At 42.3% G+C, this 26,081-nt stretch overlaps 1 protein-coding gene across 1 annotated transcript in view; it reads right to left on the bottom strand.

Moving 5' to 3' along the window:
* Positions 1-22,637, bottom strand: part of LOC146989053 (glypican-1-like) — a 40,977-nt gene extending 18,340 nt beyond the window's left edge. The window contains exon 1 of the mRNA XM_085774977.1: positions 21,769-22,637. Within this exon, the coding sequence (XP_085631103.1) occupies positions 21,769-21,943 (175 nt within the window). The 5' untranslated portion in view covers positions 21,944-22,637. The remainder of the gene's footprint in view (positions 1-21,768) is intronic.
* Positions 22,638-26,081: the final 3,444 nt, after the last annotated feature.

The raw sequence follows: 26,081 nt of genomic DNA on the forward strand, positions 1-26,081 counted from the left end.
ATTTTATTTATATAGTTTCAATAGGCCTTTGTGGAAAACATGACGGTTCTTGACCCTTCTGCTACCCCTGCTTGTATTTGTCAGGTATTCACAGTGAATAACAGCTCAGACATTATCCATCTTGTTACTGTAAGCCGAAGATGGAAAAGATGAAATCTGTTTGAGGAGTTCAGTCACAGTGACAATAATCATAACACACTATAAAGCATTTTATCATGACTTATAAGGTCAGGTATAAAACGTTGTAATTGTTAGTAACTCACTGACGATGCCCACATCGATAATGCATCATAAATATGTGACCTGACCTGACCTTATAAGATAAAATGCTTTATAGTGCGTTATTATTATTGTTATAAAGCATTATGATCATTATGAGTGGTTATTATGAAGTGCTATAACTGCATTATAACTCATTATAAGTATGGTTATAATGCATTATAGAGATAGGCGTCAAAGTGTTTCCGAAGCAAGTAACAAAAATAAAGCGTGCAAAATGTACAGAGCTGTAAAGTTGCCTTTATTTTCACTGCTCGACATGCTACTGTACCTGTTTGCAGCTAACTTGTTTGTCGATGTAGAAAAAGGTCCAATCCTAACAAGCTGAAAAGCTGCACATCGCCACCTATCGCAGCAGAGTCAGACAGACTCAATAAATCAAACTCTTCCTGTGCTTGTAGACTGGGACATGAACCATGGTCCGATTAAATGAGCTGTAACAGTAGCATGGTTTAACTGTGCATGTAAACAAATGAATTTGTGCATTCGTCACTTCTGGCAGTAGAGATGTGCAGAGCCTTAAGCCTTAAAAACCCCATTATAAAGCCTGAGTCCAATCAGTCTTTTGAATGTGTGTAGAGGAGAAGTCACCTGAGTCCAGTAACATCCTGCATCACATTACACAGGTTTCATCACAAGAACACAAGAGTTTATAACACAGAAGATTTAGTTCAGGCAAAGCCCATTTGAACTTATATTACAGAGTTCATTCACCTCGTTAGACTGGTAAGAATCCTGATGAGGTAAATTCCTCAGTATTGATTATGTGAAGTTAATTTATGGGGATGAATTCATTTAATGGTGGAGGAGAAATCACATGCTCTAATGCTACCCCTTGTTCTCCTGCAGGCTATTTTACACTCAATCATTAAGTGAATCCATTTCATTTGGGGATTTTTTTTTTTTTTTTTGCTGCAGATGTACACTGGTCGTCATGGAGACCACATCAAGACAAGGCTGCTTACCCATTCATTTCCTTTTCCCACTTTCTTCCCTCCATCAAACACTCCCCTGTCTTTATATCGTCTCTTTCCTCACCCCCCCTCACCCACCCACCCTCTTGCATTCCTTGTGGCAGTCCCAACATACCTGAGCCCGTCTCAACAAGTGAGAAAACCTCAATGCGTGTGCCAAGCAGGCAAACAGGTAACCCGCACCACCACACTGGAGGCGGGCAACAAGCCGACAAGCAGCCATCCAGCAGCAGCAGCAGCAGCAGCAGCAGCAACGGGCCGAATCAAAGTCACTCAATCACAGACAGAGTGTGAGAGTGAGTGGCCCTCATTTATTAAACTTGCGTACACCAAAAAAATGGGTGTACACCAAATTCACCGCAAGGATCGGCATTTATTAATCTGAGCGTGAGCGTACGGTACGCACAAATCTCACGCCAGCTCTGACCAGGTGTACGCACATTTGGAACCAGCGTAGAACATGCAGGAAGGAGTGCTGCTGTGTCAGAACGATTATTAAACCATAGTCTAATAACGCAGCGATGTGGACCACATGTTGTTGTTGTTTATATTGATAAAAATATAAAAAGTAGCCAAAAAAAAAAAAGAAACGATAAAACCAAGTCCGTGTTGAAAATATAACTCGAGTTTTATTTTGGGCAACTGAGATGAATTAAAAACCACGATGTGACAGATGTTCGTTAATCAGCTGTGTAAACAGAAACAGTCAATGACAGACAGACCTGTTATTGTAGATCACACACACAAACTTCCAACATCTGCAGCACCAGAGCATGACCGGACGGCTCCTCAGTCTCTCTCTGCCGGACACCGGAGGGGGGGGGGGGCTCCGCTACCTGTCCAGGTGCAGCTGATCTCCGCGGCGGAGTGTTTTTCTTTTCTTTTTTTTCCCGTCACCGGGACCTGTCAGCGGGACATCGGGCCGGTGTTTCACATCCCTCCATCAGCCGAACCATGCCAGCGGTGCTGATGGTCATAAAGTAGCGTTCGCAGCAGTAATATGCCCATATGATTTCTCCTCAATCACTTGTGTTTAGTAAACTGCAGCAGCATTTCATGAGATCACTGGGTTTCCTGACGTGGTCGGTGACACGTGCGTCTGCAGCCTCCATCCACCGGGATGACGCTTATCAATCACAAAATCTATCAATCTATCAATGTCCAGATATTTAATGTTGCCGCCCTCTCCCTGTTCAACGCGGTAACGCCAGTAAAGTCCCTCTTCTTGGCCGTCTTCCGTGTCTCCATGTCGTAAAAGGGGCAGGGCGACGCCTCAAAAGCAGGAATATATCGGGGCGTGACATTTAAATGACGCTCGTTTTCAGTCGCCGGATTTATCACCACCACGCCGGTTCTACGCCGAAATCAGCAGCGTACACACTTTTAGTAAATCACACGTGACACTTGCCGTACACTGATATTTACACCAGAATCTACACCAGATCCTGCGCAAGTTTGATAAATGAGGGCCAGTGAGAGGGAAAGTGTGTGGAGAGTTTCACACACTTGAAGAGATGACAAGCTTCTCTAATCTAAAGCTACGCTCAGCTTCCTTCCTTCGGTTCAAACTCACCATCAAACCACTGGTGGAAGCCAAACCAAACACTTCAACACTCAAGATTTTAAATCAAAGACGGGACTTTGTTGATACAGCAATTTATTAAAACGCTTGACAACAGAGTTCATTAACTTCCTCTGAATGTGTGTGTGTGTGTGTGTGTTGTGGTGCCATGTTTGCTGGTTTGTATGTTAACACACAGGAATATTTATTGGTTTGGCTGCTGGCTACAGACACATAATTGGTATTTCCCCTCTGGTAAAACGCATTTTTAATGTTCATGGGAAGATTCTTCGCTCTACAACTTGTTTATCTGTGCTACATGACGCGACAAGCTGATAATTCGATTTTTTATATAATATTTTGATGCATCAGTGTTTGTTTTTTTTTCTCTGCTTTACATCGGGACACCTTGTTCATTCTTTTGTAATTACTTTAATTACATTTTAAGGTTGTGTCCTCCACGCTGAACAGTCAGTGGTTTACTGAAATCAGATTTTTTTTTTTTAATTTAGCCGTAAACCATTATTATATATAAAACAATACATCTATGCACAGTGAGTGAGATTAATATTGCTTAATGCCAAAGGTCACATTTCCACACACACACACACACACTCTTGTCGCCTTGATTAGGTGGATCAGGGTCACCAGACAAACAATTAAGAAAATCAGGTCAATGTATTTCATGCACAACACATGCACCAGTTAAAAGCACTAGTGTGAGCTTTTATCCGCACACACACACTACTGTATACACAAAGGTAGGGAGACGTTTAATGTTACTTAAGCAGACATAATAGCCTGAGGCTGTAGGTTACGCCAAATGGAATTTACTGTATATACTGTGATCCTGTGTCTATCGAACACACGGACATGTTGCTCTCACTGTAGATGTTATAGGACGTAACACGCTCCTCAGCTCCTCATCCACAACCTTAACCCGCAGAAATAAATGTTTAACTCTAACCCGACATAAACCTGAATCTGGAGTTTTTAACCCTCAAACATCAAACAGCACTTTCAAGCTGCAGATTTTGTCCTCATAATGACAGATTCAAGATTCAATTTGGCCACAGAGCTGTAGAGAGATGCATACTTGTGCACACACACGCAGAGACACACACCGCACAGTGAAAACATGCAGTGACGGCTCTGTTTTTAAAATTCACATGGGAAAATGCTGCTAAAAACAAATGAACATCCAAACTCATCCCTACGCAAAACGACAAAAAAACAAACATCTGCAGGATTTTTACAATTATAACTTTAATGATAATGAAGTATCTAAATGGCTGAACCCTGCTGACCCGACTTAAAGTTGTTTTGTTTAATTGGAAGTAATTTCGAGAAAATGTATGTACAAGGAAAAAAAAAAATACAAGATCAATTTTGTTTTACTTGAGAAACTGCAGTTATGTTTCCAATATCTGAGATTGTTGAGGCATCTACTGAGTGAAATGAGACGTGTAAATCCAATTACACTCTCTGAGCCACAGTGGAGGAGCCCCATCACACATCTAACCCGCACCTACACTGCACACTAATCTTCCTCACAGGTCAGGCACTCGGCGCTGCAGCTGAATCAGCAAACTGTAAAGCACAACTCAAAGCCCTCAAATAACTAGTTTCCAGTTGTTAAACCGTTGCTCAACCTGTTTCAGCTGCTGACAAAGGAAGAAAACTGGGCTCTGACAAACAGCCCCAATGTTTGGTGAAGCATCACTGTCGTGTCGTCCATTAAATGAATGAAACTATAAAGCAGCCTGTTATCTGCAGCTGTTGAAGGACTTTTATACTTTTCAATGGTTTTTCCAGTTTATCACAACATCAAACTTTAGTTCTTGTGGCCATCCTGACACTTCGCTTATCAATTAATAGGAGACACTAAAAGGCGGTGGTTCAACTTTGACCGACAGCACTTTTTTTTTTTTTTTAATAAAGTCGTTTACGGTACTTCCTTGGCCCCATAAATGCTGTTACTGCCGCATCCTCAGCTCGCAGGAAAGACTTCAGTGAGAACAATCTTTTAAAACTAACAAAAGTGATGATAAATGACAACAAAAATACAACTGGCACACGTACGTAGGCAATGCACTAATCGCAGCGGCCCAGGTTTGGGTCTAACTCGCGGCCCTTTGCTGCATATCATCCATGTCTCTCTGTCCCCTGATCTCCTGTCTTTCACACTGTCCTATACTGTAATAAAGGCAAGATCCAAAATATATCATTAGAAAATACAACTAGACCCAAGAAATATATCATTATCTCATCTAAATACTGTATAAAATGATGTGGGCAACAATCATTTAAAAAAAAAATGTTTTCATGACAATCCATTCAAAACCTTTATGGAGTATAAAGAGATATTTCAGTCTTGAATCAACCAATATAATATTGAATATTGATGCTTTTCATGGAATGAGTGACTGAAACGGATGAAACATATTATTGTTTTTTCAAATCAGTCCATCCATCCTCACCTCTAATTCTACTCATTCCAGTGTCACTGCCTCATTCTGATCCTCATCATCTTAAACCGTCTTCTATCACCAGCTGACCATGATCTACCTCCTCCTGTTCTGACTGAGGAGGACACAACACAACCACAACAACAGGAAACCCTCTTCTTACTTTACTTTACTTTATTTGTTTATTTGACTGGGACAGCGCACATCAATGTACATATAAGAAACATGTAAATGTGCCGGATTATAGCATCGATGCTAATTTCCATCCGGAGTCCCAGAACATAAATACAATACAGTAACAGGGGAACACAGTTATATACACGACATGACGAAGTAGACAACTTCAACTCCTTCACTGTCCACTTTCAGGCAATAAGCACAAGATCAAAATCTTTTAGAAAACATGTTATTTCCATGTTTAAACACCCGTGTGAACCTGCACATGAAGGCCAAACCAAACTCGACCTCACGCTAAGAATAGCTGAGCATATAGGAAGCAGCAGAAATAGAAACCTACACATAAGAACATTTACATTTAGAGGTGTAAATGTGCGTCACGTGATTTTGCCTTCAACCCCGAGCTGTTGAGAATCTTAAAAAGCAACACACCTGTTGCAGATCATGTAGTGAGCAGTGTGAACACGTACGACGTGTCGACTATTTATACACGAAGACGATCAGAACATGAACTTCCTACTTTACATGCAGCGCAGTTTCTGAATACTGAATTCATCTGTCTCCCCCCATCCATCCATCCCTTCTTCGACCCCCTTTTTCTTCCTCCTCCCCCGCCGAGATGAAAGCCTCTCATAGGAAGTGACCTTGCACTGTGTTACCGCGGTAACAGTCTGTCTCATTGTAACCGATCTGACCTTTGACCCCCCCTCCTGAGAGCTGCAGACATGCACATACGCTACAGTGCACACGTACATGAAATGTGCGGTGCAACGAATATAAATATATAATAAATAAATCACGTTACAGTGTGATCGCTTCAGAAACACAGTGTAAAACCAGTATAATTACACACACACACACATATACACACACACACACAGTCATATGGCCGGGGTCTGCCCTGGCTCTGCCGTCACACACCACATCAAAGCGGCTCGTTGCTGCGCAGTAAAAGTGGTGCAGTGGTTTGAATTTATTCCCTTCAGTCAGTCGTTTATTCACTGCTTCCCTTTCTTAATGAGCGTCTTACAATAACCCTGTCACTTACTGCGGCAAATTACCGCTACCTAAATGAGGGGCTGATGGTACGTCTGTGTGCATGCATGTGTGTGTGTGTGCATGCATGTGTGTGTGTGTGTTTCCATCTCACACTCTCTTCACCATAAGGGCACCTGTGTGTGATTTAGCGTTCCACATGGCCTTCCCCACTAAAGTACACTTTTACCTTTTTACTATCCCCTGAAAAATAAAGCGAGGGAAGCAGAAGAGGAGAGAGAGCACAGAGCTGTAATGATGAAAGAGGAGGGAGAGATGGAGGGATGAGAAGGCAGTAAAAATGGAGATGAAAAAAGAGGGAGAGGTCGGAGGGAGGAGAGCGGAGACAGAGGGAAAAAAACGGAGGGGAAAGGACTGAATTATAAAAGTGTAATCTACTCCTAAGTGTCTAATAAATCTGTAGTTTATATCGTTTCCCTGTAATTTAAAGTCTGTTATTTCCTGGTGGATTCACACTTTTGCACAAATGTTTGCACGTCTGATTGACACGTCATTGAACATGATTCTCCCACCATCATCGTTATAAAATGGCTTACGCTGCGGTTTAGTAGTGATTCATCACAATTTTTCCCACAGCACGCAGAGCCGCTGTGGTCAACATGCAAATCAATGAGGCTGCTCATCTCGCACGAAGCTTAAATATCAATATTTGCTGCGATGTTAGAGGCAAACATAAGATCCTAAATCCTCCTGTAGCTGCAGACTGTTCTGAGAGGAGAGCATATTTAGATCATTTATTAATCTCAAGTCTGGTTTGAGTTGTCAGATGTGTGTACACTTTTTTTTTAAACTGCTGGTTTGAGATAAGATGCAACATGAAGATGTCGTCTCGTGGACACAGGAGATGCTGCATGGGACAGATTTCACTTTTAATTTCACAATACACACTTAACAGCAGCGTGGGGTTTTATATTTTCTTTCATTTCATGAGATACGGCAACTGAATATGATATCTGGACTCATCCTGTGTTGATGCATGCTTTCACAATCACTTTTTTGGACATTTTATGTATCAGCTGATCAAGGACAGAGCTGTCACATGAATCAATCAATAATAAAAACGATCATTAGCTGCACACTTAATTCAGCTGTGGGCGGAATCAGACACATCAGTCACATTCACTGACGTAGTGTGGGAATTTCACAGTGTTGTTTCAAATCACACTCGGCTGTTAATAATAATAATAATGATGACGATTAGCAACTCTCTTGATTTGTTAATGGACATTTTACTCTCCTGTGCGACTCCTCTGTGTCATGTGTTCACCTTCCCCGTCGACCACTGATGTTGAGGTGGCGTTTCCACGGTTTCACACTGTTTTATCCCTGTACTACTTGTAGCGCACTGTGTGTCACTGTACCACTGTGTCCATGTGGACGATAGGGATGTGTGAAGTTAAGCATAGATCACTCATCACCCTCTGAAACTGCAGGTGACTGATACAATCGTTACATTATCAGATGGGGGAGGGGCATTACGCGAGGTTACGTTACTTTGTATAATGTTGCCAGGAGGGGTCCTTAGGTTTAGCTTACATTACTTAACATTATCAGGAAAGCGTTGCGTTGCATCGGTTGCATTGCATCGGTTGCGTTGCATCGGTTGCGTTGCGTTGTTTCCCTTTGAGGGAAACAAAAACAGGAGTTACCAGTTGCTCTTCTCTCCGTCTCTCTTTATCTTTAATGGGTATCTTGAGTGATGACTGTAAGAAAAACACATTTCATGGGCAATAAAGTTGCCAACACAATTAATGAATCTTTGCCACTGACCTACACACAAGCAGAGTTTGATTGCAGTCAGTGTGTGTGTAGACATGTTGCAAGCATATATGCGATTTTATACTGAAATTAAGATATTTCATTCATGGGAAAACAAGTCAAATATCATATGTGCAAAAACATAAACTATGAATGTTTGTTCTGATGGACACACTTGTGTAGTCAGAACAGAAAACTGTGATGTGGAAGGTACACAAACTGTACGTGTTCATTGAGAAAAAAAAAAAAAATCATGTAACACTGAAGAATGACAAGTGTATGTTGATGCTTCAAAGCTCCACGGAGCAGAAAATAGAAATGAGAGGATGTGAGGTAAAAGCAGCTGGAGAGGAAGCAGAGGAGAAAAAAAAACAAGAGGGAGGTGTAGGCAGTGGCACAGTGTTTTGGGAGAACCTTTCCTTATTTCATACCATTAACAGACTAAAAATACCCCACCACCCCACAGTCCAGCCCTGTCTGCTGCCCAGCGAGTGTGTGCATGTGCGTGCATGTGTGTGTGTGCATGTGTGAGTTCACATGGCACCACCTTCACCGTATAATACCATAATTCTATGTCATTTCTGGGAGTAGTTAAAGGCTCTTAAACTAACTACTACTTTTACTCCCCTTCACTCAGTCTGCCATAGCAAAAAAAAAAAAAAAAAAAAAAACTCAACACGTGCCAGCTGCTGTGCGCCGCGCCGGGAGAGTCAGCGTCTGAGTGGTCACGCTTTGTGCAAGTATGTGGATAATTCTAATGAAGGCAAAGGTCACGTCAGCTATCTTTGACCGCTGGGATTAGCCCTTATTTACTGTTGGCCCGTAAACACAGGATTGCGTTGCCTGTTGTCTTGTGATGAATCAAAGCGGCGACGTATATAGGTATCCTGAGAAATAATGAGAGTTCCTGCAAGTGTTAATTAAACACACAAGACGGAGATCAAGAGTCAAAAAGACAGAAACAAACAGGAGTGAACAGTGTGTGTGTGAGTGTGTGAGTGTGTGAGGCAAGGTCAGTGCATTAGCTGTCATGCTGTGGGCTGAGAACTGCTAACACATAGATTAACAGGCCGGGATTAGCAGGAGATTAGACACCAGCCCCTAATCCACCAGCACAGCGTTGGTGGTGGTGGTGGTGAAAGAGAAGCGGGAATACGTGAACGTGTGTGTGTGTGTGTTTGTGTGTGTGTGAGTCTCAGGGGGGGGGGGCGAGGAGGGGGCAGGTCCTCCATCACAGCTCTCTCTCAGCAGGGGGCATCAAATCTCTGCGGTGGCAGGAACATTAGGTCAAAGCCTGAGGTCGACGTTTCCAGGTCACAACAGTTGAGAAACTGAATGGATGTGGCAAACGGGCGTCGAGCCTCGAGACCATGACAACATGAAACATGGATGACAACGTCTTCTACACACATGCACCGAGTCTAAAGTCCGGTGCAGATTTTTGGAGTTAAGGATGATTAAAGCTCAGCGTTACAGCGTGAAGCCGATCCCTGTTTATCCCGGTTCAATCGCTGGTCACATCTCAAGAGTTTGTGTGATGATCAAGAGTTAGAAAAACAGCCAATTAGAGCTGAAACTGCTGATTATTTTCATCTTCAAAAACCTGAGTGCAACTTGTGTAATTATTAAATATTAGTGTAATTATGGCGTTTATGCCAAGGTAGAAAACAGCTTATGACAAACAAGTCGATTAGGAGTTATGGAATTATTATGCTAATGAAGAAATGTGTCAAAGAGTTTGTTTAGATGAATCAAGAAGTTGAGCAGATGGTCAGTGTTTGTTCGGCGTCTGCACAACAAATCCTCTGCAATGACAATGTTTGACAGGGTTCAATTGAAAAGTGAGAGAAAGCACGTCTTCTTCTTGTTCTTGTTCTTCTTTCTGCTACAACGTTTATTCACAGAAATTCATCACCACTCCCATGGTGCCTTTGGGCAAGGACCCTGTAACTACAGCGAAGGAGCTGCTGCACGTTTAAAAAAAGAAAGAAGTCACATGGATACCCTGGTGTATCGTCAGGACATGACGCACACCGTTGTCTTGAAAATGTTATGAGCCGAGGAGCCGCTTTTATGCAGTTCGCCACCTCTATGAAATAAACTTCTCTGTCTCTCCCCAGCGGCAAACTATCTAATAAAGCAGAAACGCCATAAAAATAACAATAAAAATAAGGTGGAATAGCCTCTGAGCCAACACTCGGGAGGTTAAAATGATAACGAAGCGTGAGAGAGACAAAGTAGGACTCATAGAAACACAAACATAGCAGGCTCCGTGGATGGAGTTTGGATTTTCACAGCTACACGAGTCTAATTATAAACCTCTGTCGGATGCTCACTTTCAAAGAGACACTCAAAAACACACACAAATCCACACAAACACACAGACACACACACACACTTTGACAGGTCCTCCAGGTTGGCATCAGGTTCTCCATTAACTAACCACAACTCACACACTGTAAATATCCCTGGGGGCTGGGAAGCAGTTGTGAGTGCGTGTGCCTATGTGCGGACGCGCGTAGTGTGTGTGTGTGTGTGTGTGTGTCTTACACTTTAACAAATCACCAACTTGCTCTTTCCCTGAACTGGTTCAGGTGAAAGCTGCAGCTCGGTCCCTCATTGATCTGACCTTCTGTATCCACTTCTCAGAAATAAAATCAATCACCTTTCACTGCACTAACATGCAACGTATCAAAGATCATCACCGCTGCCCTCAGTTGCTATTGGAAACTGGTCCCAAGTTTTGCTTTTCTGCTTGTTTGTTTGTTTGTTTTTTTACCTCTTGGAGCAGTGACAGGTACACCTGCCGTGGAGAGCCAGTCAGATCTTAATGAGATCTGCCTTTGATAAATCTCTCCGCCCTGATCCTATCAGGTTGTGACCTCTCAGTCAGGACACTGCGTGGCTTGAACATCAACAATAACATCCTCTCATTCAAGCTATAAAACCCTGCTGAGGTCTGAGGAAAACACTTACCAACTCTGTGATTAGCAGTAATAATGTAATGTCTCCCCTGGTGGTGACTATACACAACCCTCAACATTACAACAAGTCTGTTGAACACTTTTCAACTGAGAATGTCCACAGATTCTCAGGTGAGACGGAGACAGAGATCACGTGACCTGAAGACACCACACCCACATCAGATGTCGTATGGTGCAAACTTCCAGTGCTATAGTGCATTGGTATTAGGGCTGTTTAATTAATCACAATACTGTATAATCTAAATGGCAATATGGCCAAGAGGAATAAATATACAAGGCACATGAGCTGCAATTTTTCTTGATAAAGTTAAAATTGTTGAAATTATCAGCTCATTGAACATTAATAAGTTGTATAGATCTGATTTACTGAACCCTGAACTACAACTTTAACTATATAAATACAAGTCTTGTCTCATTTAGTCTCCATTATGCTTTGTGCTTCCGGTAAAAAAAAAAATCACACATGTACATTTTGAATAGTCACAGACAACTGTGTGTGTTCCCTGATCCAATTACACCACAGGAGGAATTTGAGCATTTAGTTCCAGCGAGGAAACGAAACATCATGATGAAGCGAACACTACTTGGTAGTCTGCGTGAATCGACAGTCACACTGAAAGCTGTTTGTGTTCAATCATATTCTTAAAATACAACAATTAATCCTTGTAATAAGCAAACAATAGAAGAACGACGTTCAAAAAGGAAGCAGCTCTGTGCTGGTGTGTCAGGCTGCCAGAGGCCAGTGAAACGGAAAGCAGAGCACTGTAAAGCCTGGCTATACATCCTCTGCTACGTCTGCCTGTAGATAACCCACTGAGACTGTACGCGTCCTTCCCTGAAATTACAAACCACAATGCATGACAGTTAATATACAGAGGCAGGGTGAACGTACTGTACTACGGCCGACACATCTCATCCACTCCTGTCGTCTCCATTCACTGTCATAAGAACAGAACTTATTAAAAATACTTTAGCTGAAGTGCACTGTGAACAGGATTGTGAACGCATCACAAGTTACTTTTTTACATTTGTTCTCTAAATGTATCAATTAACCAATCAGTGCATGAGGAGTGTGACAGTAACGTATTCATTCTGTATCAAACGTGAATGTGTCAGTGATAAAGGCTCGGAGAGTGATTATTGACATTACTCAATTAATGCTAATAAGTGTCTCAATTGTCAAAAAAAAATTACCCCATTACAATTTGAACTTTTTAAAAAAGTTTGTTTTGTCCAAACCAAAAGTCCAACATTAAAAGATTCACTTTTAGAGCTGAAATAATGAATATATGATGTGATTAGTCAATTTAGAGAAAATTAATCACCACGTCTGACGTGAGAATTTGCTGTTAAAAAGTCTTTATAATGTTTATTTTGGACTGTTCGGCCCAAACAAGTCAAGTGAAGATGTCACTTAGTTCTAAGCGATAGTGAGATGGACATTTATCAGTGTTTAATGAAGCAATTAACCGTAATCTAAATTGATAAGACATTAATGAAGGTAGCTGTTAGCTTGCAGTTCGTTTGATTGGCAAAAAAGAGAATTTTTGCTTTAACAATGACTCGTCATTTAACCAAACTGTTGCAGATTCATTTTTCCAACAACTGCTGATTTTCCATAAAAGCTCAATGTTAAAGCGAAGAATGAGCCCGGTAACCACGCTGGCGACCAGCTGTGCACCAGCTCATTTCGCTTTATGCAAATTCTGCTATCAAAGTGACACAAATACCAATAAATCTCCATCCCTTCAGTCACACACGGCGCAGGGCTGCGAGGAGGAGGATACCGTATGCATGAAGAGCGCTGACTCAAAGCAGCCGAGCAACTACCGAGTCCACCACATCAGACAAACAACTAATCTTTTCATCTGGAAAACAGATGGACGCTCGACTTTCAGTGAGGAGGGGAGGATGAGAGGAGGGCTGGGAGGAGGAGGAGGAAGAGAAAGTAAAAATAGCGTCTGATAAGATGGAGGAAACAAACATTAAAGGGAGGGGAGAGAACAAGAAGAGGAGGTGTGAACTAGAGGGAGGAGGGAGAGAAATGTAGAGGCAGACAGAGGTTATCGAGAAACACTACTGATTTTGTACCACATTGATTTTAAGTGCAAAGATTGATGTTAAGGCATCGAACGCTTTGTGCTTTTGCTCCTCAGCTCTTTTTTTCCCTCCTCCTCCTCCTCTTACCACTCCTATAATATGTGATGATCATTGATCACAGGCATGCAGGAGGTGTCTATGGCCCTGACCCTTGCATTCATCAGTTTTACTTGATTATATGTTGGAGATGGAGCAATGGATTTAATCTTCTTGTGCCTTTACTCACCGCGATTCTGGATAATGGCTGGGAGTTCATACGTAGAATGTAAATGGCTGCATCACATATATCAACAAGCCTCAACACTATAAAACAGATTCCTGCAAAGAAAATGATGCTAATTATTCCACCATGCACAGCAAATATGTGATTTATAATGACACAAAACCACTCAGAAACCTTTTTTACTGTATGTTTGAACCCTGCTCATCAGGGTTATAGGTTAGTATAATAAAGCTGTAAACAAAAGCATTTCTACTGTTGATTTTGCAGCCTGCAATAGATTGGTTTCCATCGATTAATAATCAAGGACGCAAGAGCAGCACAAGGCAAAAAACACAATGTTATAATAACTTATGGATGCACATTTCAACTATATTCTTAGAAACAAAAATGCTTGGAAAACCTGTGAAATCAGCAGGAGGAAACTCAAGGCACTAACATGATACATATTCCACTTAGAAACTGCAGTGAGCAGCAGTGATGACGTTAAATGGGGCCATGTGCGAAGTTAGCTGCAGGTAGAGAGATAAAACCATCAGCTGACAACAGAGGCTAAAATTAAAAGCATGTTTGGCATTAAAAAAGCTAAAGAAAATCAAATGTTGTCATGCCGTCTGCACAAGTGTGAAGTTGCTCATTCTGGCACAAGCTGGCTTATCATTTTCTGGAGAACTTGTTGCCACCCAAACTGAAACATGGAGCCTTGGCAATATTCATGCAACAACCGTAAACACATAATAACAGCGTGACACGGTCTTTGCTGTAAAACTGACATTTATTTCTGCAGTTTCAGTGTAAAACCATCCACCGCTTTCATAAAATCCAGTGCTGTGGTCACATCTGTCTGAGCTAACAGGCAGCTTCTCTCTTTTTCCCCTCAGATATGAACATTTCCCAGTCGTTACTCTCAGCAGCACAAGATAACTTTTCATCTTGATCTCCTCATAAGCCCTCAGTCTGTCTTTGTTGTGTGTTTCTGCCCCATGCACAGTGACATCGCTCAGAAACCCGGCAATGACAATTTGCCCTTAGCTGTGAGTTGGATAAAAAACACATTTCCAGCCGACTCAGTTTAATTCAAGAATATTGTGGGTTTTTTTTTAAAAAGATCTTGAATACTTGTTGGCCACATGACACTGTTTAAAAACTAGACGTCTAAGGTTAAAGCTAACAGCATCTGGGGAAGCACACATTTTTCAAGGAAACACTAAAAAAAACAGCTTGTGCTAAAAAGTAGAGGTATAGTGAGCATTACAACAGCAACAGCTTGTGGGATGAAGACTAACTGATGTGTAAAGCAAACGTAATGCCGTCATTGGCGAGAGCTGCTGGAGTGTAAACATCATAAAATTCAGCATTAGCATAAATTCTATAAGCATCCAGGACAAATTGCCATACATGAAGAAAATAACAGCTATAAACAACTGTAAACTAGGCCTGTTGAAGAAATGCTCTTTGGTCATACAATTAATCAATGTTGGATATTAAGTAGCACATGGTAACGTTTCAACCTGTGGGGCTGAAATACAGTATGTGCAGCTCCTCAAATGGCCACTGGGACGCAGCTAAAAGAGCGAGTCACTTCCCACAGTGGTTGTGGTCTCTTCTGTGGTTTCTTGAAATACACAATTAAGGGCGTGGTCACTTTAAAGGACAATTCCAGGCAAATTCAACCTGGGGCCTCTAGTTTCCTAATATTTTAGGTCTAAAAGAATTAATCTGAAGATTTTTTTTTTAATTGATCCTTTTATGCAGTAGTTCTGTCTACCCTGCATCGCCACAGCAGCATATAATGGGAGCAGACAGATCTTAGGCTGTTTAGGTTGTTTACATCCCACAAAATACTTTTTTTTCCTCAAAGACAATGTCAGATGGCTATTCAAACATACACTGAGGGGTTTGTTTACAAATTTTACATGTTTGTAAACGGAGCTGTAATACAAAATAGGGGACAGACAGATCTACTGCATAACGGGAGCAATTTTTTTTTCTTTTTTCCCCAGGTTGAATTTGCCTGGAATTGTCCTTTAAGTGTTATTTTTATTCATATGTTAGCACTTTTAGCATCAGTGTCACTATGGCTACATGGCTTGTTACTAGCCAGCTAATAAGTCAGTAAATGAACGATGCTAACAGGAGCAAATGCTTGCCAAAGTTATTAAACTGGTGTGTACCAGAGTATCGGCTCAAGACACGACGCCACATGTCGTTCCTCATTTCTTTGGGATTATCCAGGAGTCGGGCGGAGTCAGACTTTGGCAAGATGGCAGCCAACAGAGGCGACACCCATCTTTATCTACAGTCCAAGAATTTAGACAATTAGTCTTTGTGTGTTTGGTTTAGGAAAGAAGAGTACCACCTTCAAAACTCTCTATGCTGAGTATCAGTCTCACCACATGTCCATGAACACCACTCTGGCATGACAAGGAACCCAAACCTCGATGGGCCTGCAGGATCTTATCGCTTCATTAGAAAACAACCGCTCAGTCAGGAGAGAGTTTAGCAAAGATCAGTCTTACAACACTAACTGTCTCCTCCCGTTCGTGTTATTTACTCGCCTGCATTTAAGCATTTAATAAAAAGGGCATCAGGAAGTGATCAAACACGGAGCACAGGAGCTGGTATCAGTATCAGAACAGCTGTAGCACCACTCATCCCTCGTCTATGAAGGGGGGATGAAGAGGAGATGAGAGGAACCACCACGACAGAGCCTCCATCCCTCCCCTCCTCTGCTCTCCTGTGCTCTCCTCCTCGCATCCTCACCCCTCTCCTCCTCCTCACCTCTATCTCTCTCATGTCACTGCATCAGACATCATGAAAGATTCACAGCTCTGCTTTTAACAGATCTTGCCAACCAAAGCCCCCCCCCCCCCACCCCTCTTCCCCCTCCACTCCCCCCCTACTCCCCCCCCTCCCTCTCACGCAGACACAGGCAACCTTGCACTCGTGGATCTGAGCCATGTCTAGAAAAACAATGCAGAGACGGAAGCAGGAGTGAGACAGCCAACGAGGGAGAGGATAAGAGAGGAGGGTAGAAGTTATGGAGGAGTGGAGAGAGACCACTCGTGTAGGTGTGTGTGTGTGTGTGTGTGTGTGTGTGTGTGTGTGTGTGTGTGTGTGTGTACTGGGTATTCAGCGTTCCACTTGGTGGCATGTGCTGTGAGCGCCTGATTGAGCATGTGATGTGTGACAGATGACGGACAGTATCAATTTCCTCTCACAGCGACAATGTGTGTGTGTGCAGATGTGAACCTGCGCAAGTGAAACTGTAAAATATTGATGCTCACTTTTTTTTTTTAAAATACACATTTTTCTTTAGCTTTGAGGTTTTGTAATATTCTCACAGATAATGTAATCTTAAAAATGCATAGAAAATACATTTCATAAGTCAGTGTCCTTGTGCAGAGCGAGAAGAGAAATTATATTAGAACTTAATTTAGTCAGGCATAAAGGTTAATGCATATTTCAGTTTGCAAATGCAACTTCATAAGTTACATTAAAAAAATGCTGCGCTGAGTTTCTTCCCCCAGACTTTGACTTTGAAGGATGTGTTTTAAATGGCACCGTTTCTCTCCACTGCAGAGACAATGAACAGCAGCGGATGAAAACATCACATCTGTGTGGAGGAGCGATGAGGAGACTGTGACGTGACGTTCATCAAATTAATATATGAAACTAATATGTCACATTTGTATTCATGTTGTCTGTCGTGTGTTCATTCATTTGAGGCCTGCGTGCGTCATAGGAAGTGGATACAGGACTCAATGATGGTGCCAACTGCCTTGAATGGAAAAATCGCTCACCGAGTGCAAAAGTCACATTCATGTTCAGCCAATAGACTTTACCAATTCCAAAACCTTTATGTTATATTATTTCATTAATAAAAAAATTAAAAAAAAACATTTATTAATATTCATGACACCAGGACTAAGAACTGACCTTGTCTGGTGTCCCGTTGTAGACGTCTCTTTTATAATGGCGGTCTATGGGGAAAATGCCTTTGTGCTCTGATGCTAATTAGCACCACCAGCTGTGAACCCATTCTTCAGATTCACATATGAGTTGTGGATAAAAATACACATTGATTTACATTGTATATTGCCAATTTTCTTCTTCTTCTGTGTGTGTTTAAGATGATCAAGGATTGGGGTAGGTGTGGGGTGTATTTACACACTGTCAATGAAAACTGTTGGAAATATTTGTGAAATTGAATGAAAACAAAAAGTATATTGCCAATTTTATGATAATCAGATAAAAATTGGCTCTAAATATGAATACAGACTTGACTGATGGATGATAATGCAGAATTAATTCTCATGTGCAGCTAAGGAGATGGTGTTGAGATCATGTAAATGTAAATGAACTGAGGCTCTGTGGTCGACTGAGCCTTGGTTTAAGAGTAACTGACTGGTAACTAAAGCTGTAATGTATCCTCATGTGCAGGTAACTGGACCCATACACAATGTGTTACACACATTATCTCTTGTCATTCACAACCTCCCTGCTTTTCCTCTTTGTTCCCTCAAACAAACAACAATGTGACAAATACAAATATGTAGGCTGCACAACCCACACACCCACCCACACACACACACACAGGCGACAAAACTCAGTAACTTCCAGGACAGAATATGAAGTGTGCAGAATGTATAGTCTCCCTCTGTTTCTGTGTCATACGATCACATGGGTGTGTGCTGCTAAGCTAAGTGTCTTCCCTGAAAAAGGTGTTGCCTTTCACTGACTTTTAAACACACACACATGCACGCACGCACACACATGCACACACACTATAGAACAAGCTAGTCTTTAACTATTGACCAGGTAAAGGGCACAATGTGTGTGTATGTGTGTGTGTGTGTGTGTGTGTGTGTGTGTTAAAAACGCTCGCAGGCACAAAGACAGACTGGCAGACAGGAGGAAAGACGACTTCCATTCACATGCTGTTAAACCTATAGGACAATAGGTGTGAGAAGAATAGGAGCCTTTCTTTTAACTCTCAGCTGGAATTTAGAGCATCTGCTTGTTGAGTTTCACACTGTGTCCACTCTGGATTTTATGATACAGTATCAATCACATCATCCACTAACAAAACACAGGTCTCACACCTGGTTTAAACCACATTTCAACCACAGATTTCAGGTGTTTTTTCGACACAGTTACATTTAACCTGCAAATATGTGAAATAACAGCCACTGCATTTCTATTTTTTATCGATTCACTACACGTCTAAGCATCTTCAGGTATGTTAATTTGAAAAAACACAGCATATACCAAGTGGGTTTTAACTGCTGATCTTAAAACTAGATGCAACAGCTAATTAAATCTAAATTTAAGTTTATTGGGGGCAAAATGCATTCAGACATTCAGTCCAACAGCTCTGTATATATTTTTTTCTGTTGCTACTGTACAAACTGTGCTAAAGACATCAAACTGACCTCAGTAGTACAAACAGAGAGTAAAGGACTACATCAACAAACCTTCATTCGACTGCAGAAGACAAGCTGACAGTGAATGCTTGGCCTTTAAATGCCGTAATTAAGGATTTGTCATGTTTTGTTTTGTAGAAAAATGACTTTGTATTTCTGTAATTAAGGTAATAAAGGAAACATTGTTCTGCAGGTGCTACATTTGGCTTTGGTATCAGAAATATCCGGACAATGACTGTCCATCCTGATCCAGGAGCAGTAGCTATCCTGTATACTGGGAGATTTACCTCCCAGTGGGGTGAGTAAACTGGAGTAACCTCCTGTGCCGCTGTGTCGTGCACCGAGGATAAGGCTAATCGTGAACTGCTCCTGACTGGGAACAGCTGGGTCTTGTCCCAAATCATTAAGAAAGTGTTTATTCCTCTAAATGTGAGAGTGCGTGCACAGGAAGGCCGCGGGGCTGAAACATCTGTGCTGTGTTTACGGCACCAAGTGATAATAGACACATTTTAGAAATCATGCAAGCCTGAATGTTCTTTCTTTTTTCTTTTTTTTAAAGAAGATGTTCTGTTGATTTCATAATAGTTTTCCCCTGCAGTAAACTGAGGAAAATGTGTTTTAATGCCTTTTTTTCAAATCTTATTTACAGGGGAGAATCATCCAGTGTCTCAGGATTAGAACAGAGAGGAGAGACAACTGTAATTCACAAAACCACACATTCATGCACATTATAATGAAATCAGATCATCCAAATAATTAATACTCCTCCTACTGGCTGTAAAGATACAGAAAAGTCCATGTGCCTCAGCATCTATGAGGTCTTTCCACACACAGACATGACCACTTCACTCAGGTGGCAGCAAACTTTCGTTCAGCAGAAATCTCACCAAGGTCAGAGAGGAATCGATGGGGAGTCTTGTCTCTTCCTGGGCGTAAAAGCTAAATTTACCAACCGTGTGTCCCTGACATGAGAAGGATCCTGTAGGGAATTCTGCTGCCTGTCGCCATCTCTCTCCCTCTCTCTGCTCCAATCTGTTTTTCAGGTTTAATGAGTTTCTGGAAAAGCAGAAGTCTTGCTCAAATAACTATAGAGCGGATCAAGGTCCAAGTGAGTGAAGCGTTGTGTTTTTCATCTGTCAATAAAAGATGAGTTTTTAATGGAAAGGGAGGGGAAAGTGTTGTGTTGGGTCTTTTTCACGGTCGTCCACGAGGGGACCTTGAATGACTCACTTTCTCTTTCAATTTCTCCGTTAAAAACAGCCTCGCTCTCTGTTTTCATTTTTTCTTGTGTGTCTATTTCCATCTCCACTTTTCTTTGCCTTAGTCAATCTCAGCAACACACGCACACAAACACACACACACACACACATGCTCCAATATTAATAACTCACCCACCCATCCAAGACTATTTTTTTTGTAACTGACACAACATGGAGTGACCTTCAGATCACACACGATCCAGACACACACACACACGCACACACCTCAGTCTCGCCCATGCAGCTTTCTTCTCCAGCTCTCCTGCTTTCTGTCCACCTCCAGGTGATATAGGAGACAGAGAGCGACAGATGATTGCCTTACAGGGGAAAACAACTCAATTTTACAATTCCCAACTGCACTTTCTTCAAGGCCAAGACAGTTTAATCAGCATTTGTGTGTGGTGGTGACCAGAGAGAGGAGATACAGAGACTTTGATGTGTAATGTACGGCTGGTTCACTGACTTGGAGCTCCAGCTGATTGACTATCTGACTGGATGGATAATTGACCGATTGATTAAATTCATGATTGCCTCACTGGTTGGATGGCTGATTGACTGATAAGAGCAAGGAGACAGGATGAAACAAAAGAGTAGAAGTGTGAACAAATCTAAACCCTTCTCCTGTTCAGCTCCACTCTTTATTTTTACAGCAGCTTATGCAGAGAGCACGCTGAGCTATAGTTCTTATTGAATATTGCCCCAGGCTAGCCTAAATTATTAGTTTATGCAAATGACACAACAGGCCATTTCAGCAGCTATGACACACACACACACACACACCCACACACACCTGCGATCCAGAGCAGACAATGAAAAATGCCCCAAAAACACACTGCTGCTGAGCAACAACGACCATGAAAATAAAGCAAATCTATATTTTCACCTGCAGCGCAAACAATCATAAATGCTCTGAATGGAACATAATAGCTCCACAGAACACATGGCTTACACCCACCTGCAACTCTGCCCTCAGCAGACAATGAAAATGCCCCAGAAACGGACAATAATAGAGATATGCATGTGCAGGACAAACTATAGACTGAGAAACACTTGGGTTAGGACAAGTGCATTGCTTAGAGGGGGAGATAGAAAAGGGGAGAGTGAAGAGAGACAATTGCACAGTAAGACACTATATGTGAATCACAGTACAATACAAGCACACCCGCCTTTGGAAACAACTCAGCAACTTAATGCAACTTAAAACCGGGCTAAACAAGCTTTAGGTGCAGATTTATTAACATGAATGGGATCCACAGTCAAACCAGCAACAGCGCACTGACAGGAAATTTTTATCCTTATGAGAAATAAAGTATTTTTGAAGGAATATTTCAAATATACACTGTAAATCCAGATATGAGCTCAGAAATCTCGCATAATAATGTCAGGAACCTTCATTATTGAGGAAAAACAACATTATATCATGTCACGCTGTGATATGTCAGCAAGTAAACTGAGTTCATAAGTGGTGAGAAGCGCGTGAAATTGTGTTTGTTTGTTTCCACTCACCGGAGATCTCGGTCTGAGGTACCCCGGCCAGGGTGAACCCTTTCCCGGTGTAGAACTGTCGCAGGTCGGCGCAGCTTTTGTCCGCTCCGGCCGCCACCAGGCCCGGTGCTGCACACAGACACACCACCACCACCACCACCACCGCCAGCACACGGAGAAGCACCGGGGGACGCATCTTCTTCAGAGGTGTAGTCCTTTTTCTTTTCTTTTTTCTTTTTCTTCTTCTTTTTTCTTTTCACAGTCAGTCAGAGAAATATCCTGCAGACTGGAGGTCCTGGTGGAGTTCAGTTCACTGCCGTCAGTGTTGATGTTTGATGAGAGTTTTCAGGCTGTCAGCAGCAGCAGGAGCACGGTTCCCCGGTTCAAACTGCACGGAGCTCCGCTTAACTCACTCACTCACTCACTCACACGCCGACAGAGGGAGGCACCCGTGGCGGCCACTCCGGGGTGTTTGTGCGGGGAGAACAGAGCTGCGACTCGCGGCGGTAGGTGTCAGGTACACCCCGCTGCTCCTCCTCCTCCTCCTCCTCCACCACCACCTCCTCCTCCTCCTCCTCCTCCTGCTGATCGGAGCTGCAGAGATGCCAGAGACAATAGAGAAAGGAAAGAAGAGAGAGAAAGAGAGAGTGTGTGTGCGCGCTTGTGTGTGTGTGTGTGTGTGAGCAGGTGTCTCTCCGGTGCGGATCCGGGTTCAGGCTACCGGGTCATGATTATGTAAAATGAGTCAGTTTAAAAGCGACAAAAGAGCAAAAAAAAAAGAAAAGAAAAAGAAAAAAAATCCGTCATTTTAAATCAGGGCTCATGCAGGAGATGAGGTGTCCGGTGAATCTCCTTCTCTCTCTCTGTCTCTCTCCAGCCTGTGGGACAATGAAATAAATGTATGTTGGTGGGAGTGTGCGGTGCAGAGTGCTGATGCTCTTTCTCTCCCTCTCTCCCTCTCCCTCTGTGTGAATGAGTGTGTGTGTTTCCTGCTGCAAGCAGCCAGGGGCAAAACAGCGACACCTGCAGGCGTCCATTCATGAGGAAAGGTGTGGAAGAGCGCGATATCCCAGGGACTCCCCATCAAACATTTATAGTGTTTATTCTCCTGAATGGAACAGGACCGTCCTCACATTTGTTTTGTAACTCAAAAAAATGTATTTTAAATGATAGATAAGAAATAATGCCTTTGCATAAAATCAGCTTGGGCCCTGGTCCACAAAGTTGGCTGATTGGATCATTGCAGGAAGAAGCAGGTATAGCTAGAGGTGCATGTGAGCATGCATCTTTTGAGTAGTCATAAGATTTTACTGGTTTTCAAAGCACAGATTCAGATACATGGACAGGGAGTTGCAAACTAAAGGGACCCTGACTGAATTATTCTTCCACCACACTAGTGTAGGCTACAGCTGGCCTGCAGCTTCCAGACATCAGTCCAGTCTTTCCCTGCAACCGCTTAAAAATTTATACCGAGGTCAGGATTTGAGGTTCAAGGGCAGCTCTTCTCCTGCAAGTAAATGCATGAAACAAAAAAACAAAAAAAAGTGACATGCAAATAAAAGGGATTTCTGTAAAACAGTTCCCGTCTCATTAAACGGGCTCTAAATATGTGATGTTTCCCTGCAGGGTGGGTAGTGGCTGGTGGAGATTCAGTGGCTTCCTGCGGCTCAGTTTGGCAGGAGGGTCGGTGGACGTGACCGATGAGCTGTCAGATGCTCTCCGATCTTCACACCCCTACATCTTGCCCCAGCAGCCGTGCCGGGTCCGGAGGCTGGCTGCGGAAAGGTCACCGGCAGCCATGACACCTCAGAGATATAGCTGAAATTAAAACACAATTTGGAGGTGAAATGGAAGCAAATATGAATGAACGGGTTAAATCTGCTCAAATGACTGAATGGATTTGTCAGAGGAATGTGAGGGGGAAAATATGAATGTAACTTTGTGAGAGGTGTTAATGGTTAGGTGACAGGTTGGGGCAGGTTAATTAATAATAATGCTTCATATACTGTAGGCTACATTAGTAAAAAGATTAAAAACACAGCTACTCCTTAAGTTGCGTATTAGAGACAATGTAATTCTGTGTGTTTTCGTAGACTGGCTTAAGCTACATAGCCCCAATTAAGATCAATCTTAATGCTATGTTTCTATATAGCCAAGGTTTCCTCCATCTTTCAATGTCACATTGCACAAAGCCAGATCCTTCCAAATTAATCATTTTCTGATTTTGATGTTAAAGAACCTGAGTGGGCTGTACACAGCCCCATCCAACACCTCCAAGATCAACTGGAACATCAACTTATCAGACCTTTTTATCCATGGTTTTTGAAGTAGATGTTCAACAATCACATATGGGAAGTTCTGTGGACTCGAGGTCGGGTATTCATCATAAACAGAAGCCATGTGTGGCCATGCAGGGTTCAAAGCAGAGCGTCGGTCCATTTACAAGCTGTATGACCACATGGACTCCGAGAACGGTTGACAGATTCACAACTCCTGTCTGATTCCCTCACAGAGAGGGAAGGAAGTCAGTTCATCTGATAAGAACGCCTCCCGCTCACCTTTCACTGGAGGTTTTCTGGGCCTGTCCAGCTGGTAGGAGACCACAGGGCTGATCCAGAACAGGTTGGAGAGATGAGATGACATCTGGTTTGGGGATGTCTTGGATCCCTAAGGAAGAGATGGGAAACATTGTTCGGGAGACGGACATTTAGATTGTCTTGTCTAGAACAGGCAACCAAAAAGCATGAAAGGATGAATGGGTAAAAACACAGATGAATAGATTTAATGATGAGTTTGAATCTATGCAAAGTTTTTTTTTTAAAATGCTAATCAAATTTGACTTTACCTGGGTAATTATGGTACGTGCTGTGACTTTTACCTGATGAACTTCCATAGTTTGTAGTAAGACAAGAGTTCTCTTAAGACAGTGAAACATCATTGTGGCAGCATCTCCTCAGTTGTCTGGAAGTGCTTCATCAGGTTTTAAGCATCTCAAGCAAAACACGGTGGCAGCTAAAATCAGCAGCATGACTAATCATGAATCATGGTCTGAAACAATTTGAGATGTTTTTTTGTTGTTGTTTTTTCCAGGCACCCAGCTGTGTACCCAGCTGATCACGATAGTCACGTCAGATCAGGAGTTATCACATCCTCCTGACCATGCTGTGTGTGCATCATGTTTGACTGGCATGGTCATCAATCACTGATATAAATTCCACACTTGTGTCAGCGCGCTGGAGCAGGTTGAAGCTCGGGCTGTTTGAGAGAAACAAATAAAGAAGGATAACCTACATTTGCCCATCATCTTGAATTAATGTTAAACATCACACAATATCCTTTTTTACTTTAATACTATATGTATATACCATGGGCTTAGCTGGTATTTACAGCTTTGTTGACTCTGTGAGGGAAACTGTCATGACAAATGCACCATTTGTTTTCTCTCTATTGAGTCAGGCCTCACCTCCAGGTCATCTATAGGACACACACCCTCACACAGGCCACCTCATTCAAAGGAAATGTACACTACACTACACTACACTTTCCCTTAATCCCAGATACACATGCTCACTTCCACACACACCTAGTGTAAAGTCAGGGCAAGTGTTAATCCAGCCGGTGAGTTATTACCTTGGCAGCCTAAGTGCCATAAGGATTAATGTGTTAAAAGAGATTGGCACACAGCAGCTATTTTAGCCGTCGGGAGAAAAGACACTGTGTTAATGCCAGTAAATAGAAACGGAGCGATGGGCAGACTCCAGATCCAGAAACTTTGACATCTTGTTTTGGAAAATTAAGCAATGCTGCCAGCCTTCAGATGGGAATCTTCTCTAAAGCTGTTATAATTAAATGGAAAAATAAAAACATCAGTATGATCCATCAAGCCAGGCAGCAGGCGGCTGTGCTCCAGATCTACATAAAGTCGTATGTTAAATGTCAGATTTAAAGCACTAACACCGAAAACTGGTTTAAACTGATACGAGGCAAATATTTAGGTCGTTCGTGCCACAATGCAACAATGTGGATACTGTCTGCAGATGAGTACAGGTGTCATCTCCATTTTCTTTTTGGCACCACGTTTGTACTGGGTTTCAAGTCTTTGCTCCAGTCCACACAGTCAGTGAAGTCTACATACAGTAGAGCCACTTGGGTCAAAAAAATAAACTGTTTAGTCCTTGTTTGTCACAGAGATCGATCTTGATCTTGTAGAAATCAAATGGGCAATAAAATTTCCCTGCAAACTGACTCTTTCCAGCTCATATGAGACTTGTCAAGCCAGGTCAGATCCACACGTTGGAATTAACCACAAGACTGAACCCGTTTCATCAGCTTAA

Source organism: Trachurus japonicus, chromosome 4 (assembly GCF_045865225.1).
Source record: "Trachurus japonicus isolate A0001 chromosome 4, Traja_1.0".
NCBI lineage: Eukaryota > Metazoa > Chordata > Actinopteri > Carangiformes > Carangidae > Trachurus > Trachurus japonicus.